The following is a 16004-nucleotide window of genomic DNA, read 5'->3' on the forward strand; positions in this document are numbered from 1 at the left end:
GAAGGGGGGGATAGGGGATCCCAAGGGGCAGCTCAATCAAGTAGCTCTTCCAGTCCCAGAGAATTCCATCCCCATCCCGCCCCTGGGTAGCAGGAGGGATTAGGTCATAATATGGGATTTTTTTTTTCCTTCTCATCCCTGTTTCCAAATTTAGCAACTTTGCAGGGGGAAAAAAAAGAAAAGAAGCTTCTGTTTGCCTAATGAAGGAGAGAAGAGGGTGGGGGAGGAGGAAGAGGGAGTGAACAAGTGGGAAGAAGGAAAAAACCCACAAACCCCAAAACCCCCAAACTCGGCGGCTCTTTTCCTTGACCTGCTTCCAAGCGGTGGCGCACGGACAAACCCTCCATTCGAGTCTCCTATTTCTCGTGGAAAAGCGGGCGAGCCGGCTCCGCGCACACCAGAAACCAAGGCTCAGGGGGACGTGCATAAATAGCGGGCTAAGCGCGCAGAGCGCCCGTTGCGGCCAATTACTCTGGGCCGCACAGCAGTCGCTTCCGACGGGACGGGACGGGACGGGACGGCCCCCTCTACCCTCGCACCGCGCACCGCCCACCCTCCCTCCACAGGAGCCTGTGCCCCGGCACCGCTCCCCGTCCCGAGAGAGACCATGCGCGATTTAACCCGAATCCTGCTCCTCTGCATCTTCTCCCACCTCGCTGCGGCCAGAGGTAAGGCACAGCGAGGAAGCCTCCTCCCTCCCCATCTGGCAACCCCCGACGGCCCACTCAGCCTGGAGCCTCACTTTTTTCTTTTCTTTTTTTTTTTAAACGAACGCCTTCCGCGCAACTCCCACGCGGTGTATCCCCCAAGCGCAGGGCTTTCTGGAAGCGGCGCGTTCTTCGTCCGTCCTCTCTCCTCGCGCTACTCGTGGGTTTTCAGGCCAGTGTTCCGGAAAAAAAAAAGCCCTGGGAGGGGAGGAGGGAGCGCGGTAAGTGAGGTCGGCTAAGGCTCCCCTCTTCATTCACCCTCCGACACCGCGGCCCGGATCACCCCGTTTCAGAGCCTTGTCACGGAGGAAAAGAGAGGCTGGAAACGGGGATACTTTCTTGTGGTATTTGTTCAGCGATTACTGTGAGTCAAACACCGTTCTAAAAGCTGGGGTAGGTACAAGTTAATGAGGTCAGACACAGTCCCTGTTCCGCATGGGGCTCACAGTCAAAGTAAGAGGGAGAACAGGTATCTTCATTTTACAGTTGAGGAAACAGGCACAGAGAAGTGAAGGGACTTGCCCAAGGTCACACAGCAAGCACTTGGCAGAGCAGGGATTAGACCCCAGGTCCCTCTGATTCCCAGGCCCGGGGATCTCTCTCCTAGGCCACGCTTGAGGACCCGGCGGGGAGACAACGCTGGAGGATGCGCCAAGAGCGGGAAGCGGCGGGGCGGTGGGGGGAGACCAGCAGATGCGAGCAGAGCTCGGAGGTGGAGGGGGGGGGCGTTGCCTTCCGCCCCGTTCAGCCCCCCTCTGCCCCACGGCTGCTCTTCGGTCTCCCCACGGGGCGGACCGAGGGTGCTCACGGGGCCGTCGGAGGCCGAGACGTCTGCGCTGCGGAATAGGGGCCGGGGTCTCCTAGTAGATTGGGGGGTCTGGGGCTCTGGGAGAGGGAGAAGGTCCCTTTATTGTAGCCCACCGCATAGGTCCGGCAGCCGGCGGCGTTAGAGAGAGGGGTAGGGAGGGAGAGAGGGTGCCTAGACTCTGGGGAAAGGGGGGTTCCCAACATTTCCGCAGAGGGGAGCCTGACCCCCAGTTCCTCTGACCGGGACCTGGAGCCGGAGGCGGGTGGTTGTGCGGGATAGTGGGGAGAGCCTCGCTCTTTCCTGAGGCGTTGGGGTCCCTAACCTCCAGGCCGGGAAAGGGGGCAGCTCCTCCGCCGTCTCCCCTGGGAGGAGAACAAGAAGAAAACCCCCAGAAGAGAATGACGTGCCCCTCTCCCTTCTCCGCAGCTCGGCATCGCCCAGTCACTGCCGTTGTCTGCAAAACTCTTTCCCTAGAGGCGTTGCGGGCTCCGATTGATATTGATTACTTCATTTGGAAGTACCATGTATTTTATGTCTGTCTAGAATGTAAGCTTCTAGTGGGCAGGGAACGTGACATTTTTGTCAGTTGTACTTGCCCAAGAGTTCGGGGAACTGCATCACACTCATCGAACGGTCAGTAGATGTCCTTACTTCTGATATGACTCTCCAAAAGGAGCAAAGGGAGGTGTGTTTGGAGTTAGCTGATGCCCTGAAAGAGGCTGAGAGGTAGGACTTGGGTTGTGTTTGTCAGTATGTGTGTGTGTGTGTGTGTGTGTGTGTGTGGTGGGGGGAGTTGGCTCAACAAGGAGGAGGGCTTTCTGAGCTCTTGAGTGGATGTGGATCCCCTCTCTGAATGGAGAAAATGGTAGCCTTAGGGATGATGGAGCCCCAGGAAATGAATTTTTATAACCTTCCCGTGAATTTTACAATCATTGCCCCCAAGGCTGCCCCTGTGGAGGCAGAGACCCTCGGAAGGTCCTTGATTTTCTTGCCTGGGGGTGGGGGGGGGCCCTTCCAAATCACCTTTGCTGAACTTTTCTTTGGAAACGCAGATGGGGCTGTATCTCCTAGCACCACCCAGGAGCTGGTGAAGACACATTCCATTTCCACCCCTTTGGTGGTCCCAGGGACCCATATGCCCCCGGAAACTGGGGTCCATTGGTGCTTTTTGTTCAGAGGAAACATGTAGTGCCAGAGGGTCACAAGAGGGAGGGACAGGGACATCTGCAGGTGCTAGGGCTAGTTGGGATCCTGGTCCTAGGTCCCTTGAGACCCAGGGGTAAAGATGGAGCTGGGCAGTCCCTTGGCACATAACATCTATCCCCACCCCCTTTGCCTTGAATCAGGAAATCCTCCCTCTCAGGGAACAGCTGGGAGTGGGTGGAGGTGGGGGAGGGGGACAGGGATGGGTGAGTGCTAGGGGGCTGGGTTGGGGTGACAAATGGCTTCTCGGTTAAGGACACTGGAGTTAGCTGATGTGGCCCTTTTTTTTCCTTCTCCCTAACTGCTCTCTTCCCCGGACCCATTCCCGCTCATTGAGTCTCCCCTTTATTGAGACAACCCCTGGGGTTAGTGGGGCCAAAGGAAATCAGACTTGCATTCATTCATTCATTCATTCATTCATTCATTCATTCATTCAATCTCTCCTTCCCACACTATGCCACATAGTTCTCCCAAATGCCGCCAACCCCCTGTTCCCCCACCCTCTTGGGATCACCCACCCCTTCAGCACATCTCTATTATAAGATGCCAGCCAGGAAGGGGCTAACTGTCTCACTTCCTGGAGCTGCAACATAAATAAAAACAATTGAGGATCCCTTTCTGCCCTGCCCCCGGGGGGTGGTGGTGGCTGGGTGGGGGTAGGGGACTGACAATCGACACTCTGATCCTCTCATCTAAGAACTAAACTACTCCTCTCTCTGAGAAGTTCTCAGAAGAACAGGGAGTGGGAGGAAGTGTGTGTGGTGGGGGGGAGCGACACCCCTTGATCCAGGCCAAGGGTGTGGCGGATGTGGCATCTGCCAAAGCTGAAGAGCCCAGGGAAGGGGGAACCCCATTTGAAAGCATTTTAACAGAGTGGGACTACTGTTGCCTGGGGAGAGTTTGGATGAAGGTTGAGTCTCCCTCACTAGGATGGGGAGGGGCTAGGGAACACAGTTCAATCCTGGATGCAGGAAGACCTAGGCACAACTCTGGAGATATCTCCCCCTCCTTGGACATGCTGCGGTCACGTTTCCAACATGGCCTCTATTTCTGGCTTCCGAATTCTTTCACTATGATGTCCTCTGTTATGAAAAAGCTTTGCTTTCATCCCTGAGCCATAATTGCTCTATGAAGCCCTTGTCGATGTAATAAACAGACCAGGCTCAAGACCCCTTATCCTTCCTTTCTGTCCTAGAACCAATACCAAGACCAAGGCTGGGGCTTTGAGCAGGAATCCAGAATCTGATGTTTCAGATAGAATGGGAGGGGTTGATGGGGGGAATGTGAAGGGGAAGCCATAGAACCCACTCAGATGTTCGCTGAGCCACTGTTCTGGGCAATGCCACCTGCTGTATCCCTCTCTCTTCAGATCAGTCACAGGATGGCAGCAGCTAATGTCCTGTGTCAATGGAGAGGAAAGGCTGAGGGTGATGGAGAAATGAACCTTCAGAAGTGTTTCCTGCGAAATACGTTTACTCCCCCCTCCACCCTTTATCCCTTTTCCTTGTTCCCTTCCTTCATTAGCCCATAATACCCCTCTGCCCCACCCAGAATCTCAGAAGGAGGAACCCAGAGGGTACAAGCTCAGCCAGGTGGGGAGACACTGGAAGAAGGGGAGACCAACATCAGCTCTGGACACAGACCGGGAAGGTGAGACTCACAACTGGCCATGGGCTAGACAACAGTCAGAATCACTAAGAGGTGGAGCACTCAACTATCCACTCACAGCGAAGCATTGGCCTAGAGGCCGTGCTGCGTGCCCCAGGGGCAGAGACTCTCTCCAAAGATAGCTGTTTTCCTTTCATTCTGGGCATTTGTGGGACAGGGGCCAACACACACTGAAAGCTAGGGAATTCCCTGTCACTGGCTCCTCTCAAGCCCAGAGGGTCCTGCTGGACCTCACTCCTCCCCACCGCTGGGCCGGGGTGGGCCGGGGCTGAAGTGGATGTAAGCAATTAGTATTGGTTCACTCAACTTTTTACCCAAGAGAGTGAGGATGGGAAATGGGGCCTGGGGAAGGAGGAGGTAAGGATAGTAATATTGAGCCAAGACTGGGGTGTGTGGGAATCAAACTCAAGGTGCCTAGACAGCGGGTGACTTCTCTCAGTTGTGTCCCACAATCGGGGCCTAGTGGATAAAGCATGGGCCTGGGATCCAGGGGACCTGGGTTCTAATCCCAGATCCCCCACTCACCTGCTGTGTGACCTTGGGCAAGTCACTTAACTTCTCTGTGCCTCAGTTTTCTCAATGGCACAATGGGTATTCAATACATGTTCTATCTCTTAATAATAATGATGGTTTTTGTTAAGCGCTTACTATGTGCCAAGCACTGCTATGAGCCCCATGTGGGACAGGCAGTTCATTCATTCATTCATTCAATCTTATTTATTGAGCACTTACTGTGTGCAAAGCACTGTACTAAGCGCTTGGGAGAGCACACTGTAACAATAAATAGACTCATTCCCTGCCCACAACGAGCTTACAGTCTAGAGGGGGAGACAGACATTAATATAAATAAATAAATTACAGATATGTACATAAATGCTGTGGGGCTGGGAGCAAGTCAGGGTGATGCAGAAAAGAGGAAAGGGGGGCTTATATGGCCCGATTAACTGGTATCTGCCCCAGTGCCTTAAACAGTGTTTGATACATAGAGCTCTTAATAAATACCATTTACAGAAAACTCAGGCTCTGCCTGACCAGCACAGCTTCCTGCCCACCCAACAGCCAACACATCTTTACTGAATGCTCCTGGGGGCAAAGCCCTGGACCCAAGTAATGAACTCTAGGTTTTAAATTTTGAGAGTTTTACCCAAATGAATCTGATTTCTACTCCTGAGTAGTTTTTCAATCTGAACCCACTCCCCAAATCAATCAATTAATCAATCAGTGGTATTTATTGAGTGCTTACTAAGTGCAGAGCACTGTACTAGGCGCTTGGGAGAGTACGGTACAACAGAGTTGGTAAGCACGTTCCCTACCCACAAGGAGGTTACAGTCTAGATGGGAAGACAGACATGAAAATAAATTATGGATAAGGACATAGGTGCTTTGGGGATGAGGGTGGGCTGAATTAAGGGCACACACCAAAGTGCAGGGTGAGGAAGTAGGGGAAATGAGGGGTTAATCAGGGAAGGCTTCTTGGAGATGTGATTTTAATAAGCCTTTGAAGGCGGAGAGAGTGGTGGTCTGTCGGATATGAAGGGGAGGGAGTGCCAGGCCAGAGGGAGGATGTGGGCAGCGATTGTGTGGAAGGGCCATTAGCGGGTCAGCTATGCTGGTGCGGAGTGGATAGGCTGGGGAGGGCAGGAGAGGAGGGTGAAGAGGCCAGGTGGGGTCCCCTGGTGAACCCTTCTGGAAGTTAGAGGCAGTGTGTGCTTGATCCAGAGGATGATGGGAAGGTACAGAGCCAGCCCCACCTCTCCCACTTTTGCCTCCAAGTGACTTCAGTTTCCTCCCCTCCTCTCTGTCTAGATGCCACAGAGTGGACCTCCTGGTTCAATGTGGATCACCCAGGGGGCGAGGGCGACTTCGAGAGCCTGGAGGCCATCCGCTTCTATTACCGCGAGCGTGTGTGCCCACGGCCCCTGGCGCTGGAGGCCCGAACTACTGAATGGGAGCTCCCCTGGGACGTGGGTGAGCGGGTCCACTCCAGCCCCAGCAAGGGCTTCTGGTGTCTCAACCAGGAGCAGGCCGAGGGCAAGACTTGCTCCAACTACCACATCCGCTTCAAGTGCCCACTGGGTGAGTGCCGGAGGGTGGGCACTGGGGTCCTCAGTCCCTTCCTCCAGCTGCTGGGCTGCCCCTCTGTCTCTAGCCCCTCTCCCTCCAGACCTCTCCTACGAAGACCTCTTGGGAGGGTGATTGATCGTTACCCAGAATGCCTCACCTGGTCTTCCTCTGCCCAGCAGGGTTTCCCCTTTTGTCCCTGAAACTGCTGGGTCAGGATTTATGCCACACAGGACCGGGCTTACCACATCCCACACCTTATGGGCATCCCCCCAGCTCCACAATCCCCTGCAGGGAACCTGACAGTAATAACAACCTCCTAGGGCTGGAAGGGACTTCCAGAGGTCATCTGGGATACACCCCTGCCTCCAAGCAGGACTGCATGCCAAAAAAAAAAAAAGATCCCTGGGCTGGAAGGGCTCATCTGGTCTAGGCAAGAGAGTTCTCTATCCTTCTCTTTAAATGAAAGGCAAAAGAATCAGAGCACCTGACTCTGAGCTCCCAGAGGTGCCCCTGGAGAAACTTGTCCTCACATGCCTCAGTTTCCCGACCGGACCCTCATCAGCTCATTGGAACCTGGGAGTAAAGAGGAGGGCTTGGGAGCTCGGGGTCCGGGGGCCCCCCAACTCTCCTGCCATTAAAGTCATGTGGTCTTGCTGGACTTCTCAGAACAAATGTACTGGTCGGCTTGGTCGGCCTGGAGTCCCTGTTCCCAGACAGCCTGCGGAGGCAGCGGGACGCAGGCCCGTCAGCGGAGCTGCCTGAATACCCAGCCGCCCTGGCTCCTGCAGCTGCCCAAGTGTGTGGGCCCGGCCACCGAGCGGCGGGAGTGCGCTGCTGGCCCCTGCCCAGGTGAGAGGCCCCACCTGCCCCGGCCCTAGTTCAGACATGGGTGGCAGCCAGGCACCCCTGCCAACTACAGCCCCTGGGCCCATGGACCACCCCCACCCCTTCTGGGATGGCAGTCCAGTCCGAGGGCCTCAGCAGGTTTCTCAGAGTTGGCTCAGTAGGAGCTGGAGGGTTTTAGGTGGGCAGGGTTAGCTGCTTTAAACAGATAGCTCGCAAATTTCCCTCCTTCCTTTTGAATGAGGGTCTGTCCATCAGGGACAATGACAGTGTCTTTAGGGGATACCTGGCAGATGGGCCACTAGTGCAACCAGAGAAATCTAGTGTTGCAGTGACCCTCAAGAGGTCATTTGGTCCAGCCTCCTGCCTCCAGTCTGGTAAAGCAAAGCTTCATTCCCCTGTCGGCCTTGCCACCAGAGGGCAATGGATCAGGTTGCTGCTTCCAATCTTAACTCAGCTCTGTTTCTTTCTCTTCCCAGAAGCCACCTGGAGTGAGTGGGGGGCCTGGGGCCCCTGTTCGAAGAGCTGCGGGGGAGGCCGTCGCCTTCGCCGCCGGACCTGCAGTATATCTAACAAGAAGTCGGCTTGTGTCGGACACCCCACGGAGGCGCAGAAGTGCATCCAGAGACCCTGCTCAGGTAGGGCCATAACAGGGTTGGGGGCCCAGGAACAGGCCAGGGGAACCCGTGAAGCTTCAACAGTCCAGGATCTGGGGGTAAAGTCAGTGGGAGAGAAGGATGCCTGGGGGTCCCTTCCTTCCTGGAGGACCTGCGAGTTTAGGTCAACTCAGAGGCAATTGGATCATTTGCCCTGTGACCCGTGGGGAACAGTAGCACTTCTGCCCTACTGCCGCTAATGTTACCCCCTAGTGAGATCACAAAGAATGGCACCAACTTCCCCGAAGCCCCTCCCAGAGACTTGGCATCTCGGGAACTTGCCCAGCTGGAGGGGTGAACAGCAGTCTGGGGGTCAGGTTGGGGGCGGGGGGCCTGGAATTTTTCTTTCAGCATCGTTTTCTATCCATTCTTCTCTCACCACAGGGAGGGGATATTTTCAGTGAGAGTGTCCATCACATCTCCCCCTCCCAGGGTTGGACTAAGGATTCTGGTGGCTGGGTGCCGGACCAGACTGGGGACCCCTCACAGCCAGTTGGACTGGAATGTGTGTGCGTGTAAAGCATTTGAGAGGGAGAGGCAGTTTGAGGAGGAGTAGAAGTTCCCCTCTTCCTACTTACTATGTGTCAAGCACTCTTCGAAGTGCTGGAGTAGATACAAGTTATTCAGGCTGGATTCAGTCCCCGTCCCACATGGGGCTCATGGTTTAGGAAGGAGGGAGTACAGGCATTGAATCCCCATTTTGCAGTTGAAGAAACTGAGGCACAGAGAAGTTAAGTGACTCTGAGAAGCTCTTTGGCACAGTAATAATAATAATAATAATAATAATGATGGTACTTGTTAAGTGCTTACTATGTGCAAAGCACTGTTCTAAGCACTGGGGAGGTTACATGGTGATCAGGTTGTCCCACGGGGGGCCACAGTCTTCATCCCCATTTTACAGATGAGGGAACTGAGGCACAGAGAAGTGAAGTGACTTGCCCAAAGTCACACAGCTGACAATTGGCGGAGCAGGGATTTGAACCCATGACCTCTGACTCCAAAGCCCGTACTCTTTCCACTGAGCCACGAGTGGCACAGAGTTAGAAAAGGAACTTCTGCGAGCCCCTTGGCCCAGCATGTGGCTCCTACACGCCCCAGGTGGGCCACTGTCTGGTCCTGATCCATCTCTCCGTCTGTCTGATCCATCCTGGTGTTGTTTCCTTTTCGTTTCCCTGGTTCCCCTCTTCCCTTCCTTTTCCTCCTCTCTGCCACAAAGTAAGGAAGTTGAAAGATGGCTTTTTTGTTGTTGTTTTAAGCGGGGTGGGGTGTGCAAAAAAAGTGGACTTATATTCAGACCAATATGGTAGCTGCTTTCCCCCATTCCCCTTTCTCCCCACCCCTTTCCCTGCTTTGGCTTCCTCTGGGTTCATTGACTCACAAACTTGGCCTCTGCTGTGGCCAAGGAGCACAACTCCCCTGTGTTGGTTCTGAGGCGTTTGCTGTGTGCTGGGAAGAGTTTCCAGTGGAATTTTCCATTTTATTAGAGCAGCGGCAATGGCAAGGATTGGGAAGGCGGAGGGTGGAGGGCGGTGGGGATGAAGGAAAAGGAATGGTGTGGGGGGTGGGGGAGAGGTTCGAGCCACCCAACCACCCCTCCCTGGTGAACCCCACCCAGCACGGGCTCCAACTCAAACCCCAGAGGGCAGGGGCTGGGGGCCGGGGAACTGGCAGGGAGAAAGCAGGCACCTGTAACCCTGGGGCAGGTGAGAGCCACTATTGTCCGGAGGGCCGAAGCGGCGGTCAGAGGAAGATTGGTCTCTCACCTGCAGGATTTCTTGGCTACTAGATCAGTGGCCTTTTTTGCCAGCTTACTAGCCTGTGTCTTCACCTAACACCCGCAACTGCTATTCCCAAAGCAGTTTGGGCCTGAGGTGGGGGGCCATTCTCTTAGCATCATGGGGAGCCCTGGTCCCCCAATGGGAGATTTTTGGGGTTCCCTTGCTGGAGGTCTCTCCCCTTTTCTGGGGCACCAGGAGGGCAGGTTGAAGGGTGACCTCTCTCCCTGTTCCAGGGTGCCAGCTGAGATGTGCCACAGGGGTGCCCAGCGAAGACTGCAGCACTTGTGTCTGTGAGGGACACACCATCCTGGGGACCATCCTCACTCCAGCAGGTGTGGCTCTGCCTGAAGCCCGGGTGACCCTGAAGGGGCGTCCCCGGGCTGTCCTGGCCACGAGCGACCACCGGGGAAGTTTCCGTGTGTCGGGGGTCTGTTCCGACAGCCGGGCCAACATCAGTGTGCAGCTGGAGGGCTTTTCTCCGGGCACTGCCCAGATCGTCTCCAATGGCTCCACTGTGGCTTCTGTGAAGGTCATCCTCCGGAGAGTAGGTAAGGGACTCTTCTCTAGATGATCTTGCCAATGCTGGAGCCTTGACCGCCCTCCTCCATATCAATCAATCAGTCAATCGCCAAACCACATTCCTTCTGCCTTTCAAAGATGCCTAAAAGCCCACCTTCTCCAGGAAGCCCTCCCAGAGACCCTCCACCTCCTACCCCTCCAGTTCAAGCCACTCAGCATTTTTGGCCACCTCATTAATTTACATTTCTATGTTTCTGTTTGCATTTGGAGATTTCTTTTTCTGTCTCTTTGCTCTGTCGCTTGTTCCTGGATCAGGCTCTCTGGTTCTGTTTTGTCTCCCCTGTTACCCTGCCAAGCTCTTTGAGGGCAGGGATCGTGTCTTCACCCTCTTCTGTCCCCCTCCAGTGCTCAGAATCAAGCTGACTCTAACCACGGTGGATAGTCACCCAAAACTGTAACTGACTGAGGACAAGCAATAGCCTGCGGTCAGCTGCACTCCCCACTTCAGTTCTCTCAGCAAGCTTCTCCCCATCTAGCACCTGCCTTTGCGGGTCCCACAGAGCTGCTGGGGGACGGATTTCCACTAGGGAATGGGTTTCCTCTCCCTCTCCCTCTCCCCAACATCTCCCTCTCCTCCCATGAACTGAACCATGGGGAGGGGGCGGTGGGCTGAGAGGAGGTACTTTCTGCCGGACTACACCAGAGGGAGAATCTGCGCCCACTCAGGTGGCCCATCTAAAATGGGGCCTGGCCAAAATCGGGCTACACTGTGGACACACACCCAGTACGTGGCGGAAACCGGGGGCGTGGGGGGCTGAGGGGAGAAGGAGGGATGGGGAGGGTTTGCCTTTATTCCGCTGATCCCGCTGCTCTTCTCCCCCTGCAGAGAGGCCCTATCTCGTGAAGCACCCCGAGTCCAAGGTGCGAGAGGCCGGTCAGCATGTGACTCTCTGCTGCAAAGCCCTGGGCACCCCCGTTCCCAAAAAATATTATTGGTGAGCAGCTTGCAGATAAGGACCAGCCCACATGCATTTCTCACCAGCCGGACCTCCCATGTTGAGGGAACCCTGGTAGGAAAATGGATGCCATCAGCCCCCTGGAATAGTTGTTTCCTGCCCAGGGCGAGTAGGCATCGAGTGCCTATTGCTCAGGTGACTGGAGACAGACCAACATTGTCAGAGTTGGGCTGGGATGTGGGGAAAACAGGCCGGCCCCGGAAGGGGCTGCTCCCCCACTGCTAACCTGGCCTCCTCCTGACCCGCACAGGTACCACAACGGGAGCCTCCTGGACAGGGCTGCCCACAAGTATGACAGCAGCCTGATCCTGAGGGACCTGGAGCCTCAACAGGCTGGCACGTACCACTGCAAGGCCAGCAGTGATGCTGGGGCCATCCGGTCCTCAGACGCTTTCCTGACTGTTGTAGGTGAGTGCCTCCCCAGTCTGCCCCTCCCACAGGGCGTGGAAGCAGTGTGATCTAGTGGCAAGATCCCGGGCCTGCGAGTCCTAGGACCTGGCTTCTCACCCCAGCTCTGCCACTTGCCTGTCTGTGAGCTCACTGTGGGCAGGGATTGTCACTGTTTATTGTTGCACTGTATTTTTCCAAGCACTTGGTACAGTTCTCTGCATACGGTAAGAGCTCAATAAGTACAATTGAATGAATGAATGAGTGAATGTGACCTCGGGCCAGTCACTGATCTTCCTCATCTATCAAATGGGGGTTCAAATACCTGTTCTCGTCCCGTTTAGATGGTGAGTCCCATGTCGGACAGGGACTGTGTCTGACAATGATCTCATCTCTCTCCCCAGGGTTCAGTACAGTGCTTGGCACATAGTAAGTGCTTAAAAAAATGCCCAATTAAAAATTAAATCGAAGGGGAGGAGCTCTGGGCTTCACAAGCCTGATGGTGTCCCCACCTCGTCCCAAAGGACAGTGGCGCAGAAAGCAGGAGAGGCAAGTTAATCAAGCAGTCGACGAGTGCTATTTATCGAGCGCTCACTGTGTGCAGAACACTGTAGTAGTAGTAGTAATAATTGTTATTAAGTGCTCACTGTGTACAGAGCACCACTCTAAGTGCCGGGAAAGAATACATTGGCAGTAATTAGACACGGTCCCTGGCCCTTGGGTACAAAGTGCTTGAGAGAGAATAATGCAAGTTGGGCTTTCATTGGGCAGTGCACTCTTGGGCTGAAGATCAGATCAGGGCCACAGAATGGGTGGCCAGGGCCAACCCAGAATTTCTGCCCAGCCACTCTCAACACACCAGGATGAGAAGACCCCTGTTGGAGCTAACCACAAGCTGGGGATGGTGTTCAGGAGGGCAACGGGCACCCAGTTTCCCCCAGCATCCAGTTGCCAGGAGGACCAAACACTGGGTCAGATGAACTGGTGGGGGGTGATCCAGGATTGGACTTGCATCCAAACAGACTTCTAGTAGTCTTAGGTTATCGTAGGGTTATGGCTTAGGGCAGGTTCAATGCATTGATTGTCAGTGATGGACGGGCCTGGCCCTTTGGTTTGTAGTAGTCTGTGGGGAATAATAATAATAATGATAATAATAAGAAGAATAATGGTATTTGTTAAGCGCTTACTATGTGCCAGGCACTTTACTAAGTGCTGAAAAGGATACTAGCAAATTGGGTTGGACACAGTCCCTTGTCCCACGTGGGGCTCATAATCTCAATCCCCATTTTACAGATGAGGTAACTAAGGCACAGAGAAGTGAAGTTACTTGCCCAAGGTCACACAGCAGACAAGTGGTAGAGGCGGGGATTAGAACCCATGACCTTCTGACTCCCAGGCTCTTGCTCTATCCACTACACCATGCTGCTTCTCGATGGATCGTTAGCGGGTTCCTGACTGGTCTAGGGTTCGGGGTTGTCGAGGGGCTATGGGGGAGGTGGTGTGGGGATTTCACAGTCCCTCTTCATTCCAGATTTCTTTCCCAGGCAAAGGACAACCTGCCTGTGACCCCCGGCCCCAAGAGCACCTCATCAAGTTGCCCAAGGACTGTCCGCAAGCTGCCACGGGCTCCCACTACTACAACGTGGGCCGCTGCCCGGACAGCAAGTGTCCCGGAAAGCAAGAGTCCAGCCCACAGTGCCGGGATAGCTCTGACCGCTGCTGCGCAGTGCGCCGCATGGAGCTGCGGGAGATCCAGTGCCCCGGCTATGTCTTGCCCATCAAGGCAGTGGTCGAGTGTGGTTGTGAGAAGTGCCCAGTGCCCAAAATCCTCGTCCGTGGGCGGGTGACGGCGGCGGACACAGGGGAGCCCCTGCGTTTCGCCCAGGTCTTCCTGGGGAAAGAGAAGATCGGCTTCACTGGCTACCAGGGGACCTTCACCATCGAGGTGCCCCCAGACACAGAGCGGCTGGTGGTCCAGTTCATCGATCCGCTGCAGAGGTTTGTGGACACGGTCAAGGTCTTCCCCTTCGACCAGCGGGGGGGGCGCTGTATACCAGGAGGTCAAGGTCATGAGGAAGAAGGCGCCCGTGACCCTAGATGCCACCCAGCTTAACAGGATCCCACTTGGGGAGGTGGAGGGGGCCGAGCTCATGGGCGAGGTGGTGATCCCTCCCCTCTCCTTCCGCCGGGCTAACGGGGAGGTGTACCGGGGACCGGTGCGGGCCAGCCTCACCTTCCTGGACCCCCGCGACCTCCTCACGGCCGCTGCCGCCTCCAGCGACCTGAGCTTTGTCGATGCCGACGGAGAGGCCGCGCCACTCAGGACCTACGGCATGTTCTCGGTGGACCTGCGGGCCGAGGGCTCCAACGAGGTCCTGCAGACCGGCCGGGTGGAGGTCCGCGTGGACGCGGGACAGATCCAGATGCCGGAGCACGCCCAGACGATGAAGCTCTGGTCCCTGAACCCCGAGACGGGCTTCTGGGAAGAGGAGAGTGACTTCCGCCAGGCCCCGCGGGCCCGGGGCAAGCGGGAGGAGCGGACCTTCTTGGTCGGTAACCTGGAGATCCGGGAGCGGCGTCTCTTCAACCTGGACGTGCCAGAGCCCCGCCGCTGCTTCGTGAAGGTCCGGGCCTACATCAATGACAAGTTCGTCCCCAATGAGCAGCTGGAAGGGGTGGTGGTCAGCCTGATCAACCTGGAGCCCATGGCCGGCTTCTCTGCCAACCCCCGGGCCTGGGGCCGCTTTGACAGCGCCATCACAGGCCCTAATGGGGCCTGCCTCCCTGCCTTCTGCGACAGCCAGCAGGCGGATGCCTACACGGCCTACGTCACGGCGGCCCTGGGTGGTGAGGAACTGGAGCCGGCGGCCTCGAGCCCGCGCCCGAACCCCAGCACTGTGGGCGTTTCCCAGCCCTACCTAGGCAAGCTGCAGTACCGGCGGACAGACCATGACGACCCGAACTTGAAAAGAAATGGGTTCCGCATCAACCTGCCAAAGCCCAACCCCAACAACCTGGACGAGATCAATGGTCCCCTCTACCCCTACAGTGGGCTGCGCGAGTGCGAGGAGGCTCCTGTCTCTGCCAACCACTTCCGTTTCTCCCGGGTGGAGGCGGACAAGTTCGAGTACAACGTGGTGCCCTTCCGGGAGGGAGACCTGACGTCTTGGAGCCGGGATTACCTCTCCTGGTGGCCCAACCCGCAGGAGTTCCGGGCCTGCTTCATCAAGGTCAAGATCCAGGGTCCCCAGGAGTACATGGTCCGGTCCCGGAATGTAGGGGGCAGCCACCCCCAGACGCGGGGCCAACTGTACGGGCTGCGGGACACCCGCAGCGTGCGGGACCCAGAGCGGTCCAACACTTCGGCCGCCTGTGTGGAGTTCAAGTGCAGCGGCATGCTCTTTGACCAGAGCCTGGTGGACCGCACGCTGGTGTCCCTCATCCCCCAGGGCAGCTGCCGCCGGACAGCCGTCAATGGCCTCCTAAGGGAGTACCTGAGCCGCCACCCTCCCGGGCCTGCAGACACCGACGACCTCTCGGCCTTCGATATGCTGGCCCCCGTCGACCCGCTGGGCCACAACTATGGCATCTACACGGTCACCGACCAGAACCCCCGGCTGGCCAAGGAGATCGCCATCGGCCGCTGCTTCGACGGTACCTCTGACGGTTTCTCGCGGGAGATGAAGGCTGACGTGGGCACGGCCGTCACCTTCCACTGCCAGGAGCGGCCCTCCGGGCGCCAGAGCCTCTTCCGCCGTCTGCTCACCTCACCCGCTGATACCCTGGCGGAGATCCGCCGCGAGATGAGCGGCAGAGAGATGGGAGGCAATGAGCAGCGACGGGGCCCGGCCAGGGCAGTGGCCTTCCCTGTGGCTCTCAGGAACCCGCTCCCCTCTCAAACCCGCCGAACCCCCGGTGGCCGGCGGAGGGTAGAAGCTCTCCGGGCCCGGCAGTGAGCTGGCCCCTGGCCTGGGGACCCCATTTCCCTCCCAACTTCCCCCTGCTGCTCCCTACCTCCTGGGATCCCCTTCCCCTCCTCCTTGAATTCTCCGTTCCCACCCTGCAGGGCCCCTTGCTTATTGCTTTGGAAAAAAACTGGTTTCTCCCCAGGGAGGGGGGGGCTCCAGGACCCCCAGGACACTCCACGATCCCTGGCCAGGACCAGAGACCCCCCCCCATCTCCAGCATCTCCACCAGGAATTGAGAGCTTCCCGGGCACCCAGTCCCCGGCCCTGGCAAGATGGGCGAGGTCTTTTCACCAGAGTGAAGTACTCTGGTCCCTCAACTGGTTTCTCTCTCTCTCTCTCTCTCTCTTAAAATTTTTTTGACTCTGTTTGGGGTTCTTTGTTTTAGAA

At 56.4% G+C, this 16004-nt stretch overlaps 1 protein-coding gene across 1 annotated transcript; it reads left to right on the forward strand.

Moving 5' to 3' along the window:
- Positions 1–607: 607 nt before the first annotated feature.
- Positions 608–15605, forward strand: CILP2 (cartilage intermediate layer protein 2). Its single transcript, XM_038740733.1, is given in 9 exon segments — positions 608–668; positions 4243–4368; positions 6193–6462; positions 7773–7931; positions 9961–10275; positions 11133–11241; positions 11513–11670; positions 13194–13687; positions 13689–15605. Coding segments are annotated over 9 exon segments (3609 nt in total).
- Positions 15606–16004: the final 399 nt, after the last annotated feature.

Source organism: Tachyglossus aculeatus, chromosome X1, assembly GCF_015852505.1.
Source record: "Tachyglossus aculeatus isolate mTacAcu1 chromosome X1, mTacAcu1.pri, whole genome shotgun sequence".
NCBI lineage: Eukaryota > Metazoa > Chordata > Mammalia > Monotremata > Tachyglossidae > Tachyglossus > Tachyglossus aculeatus.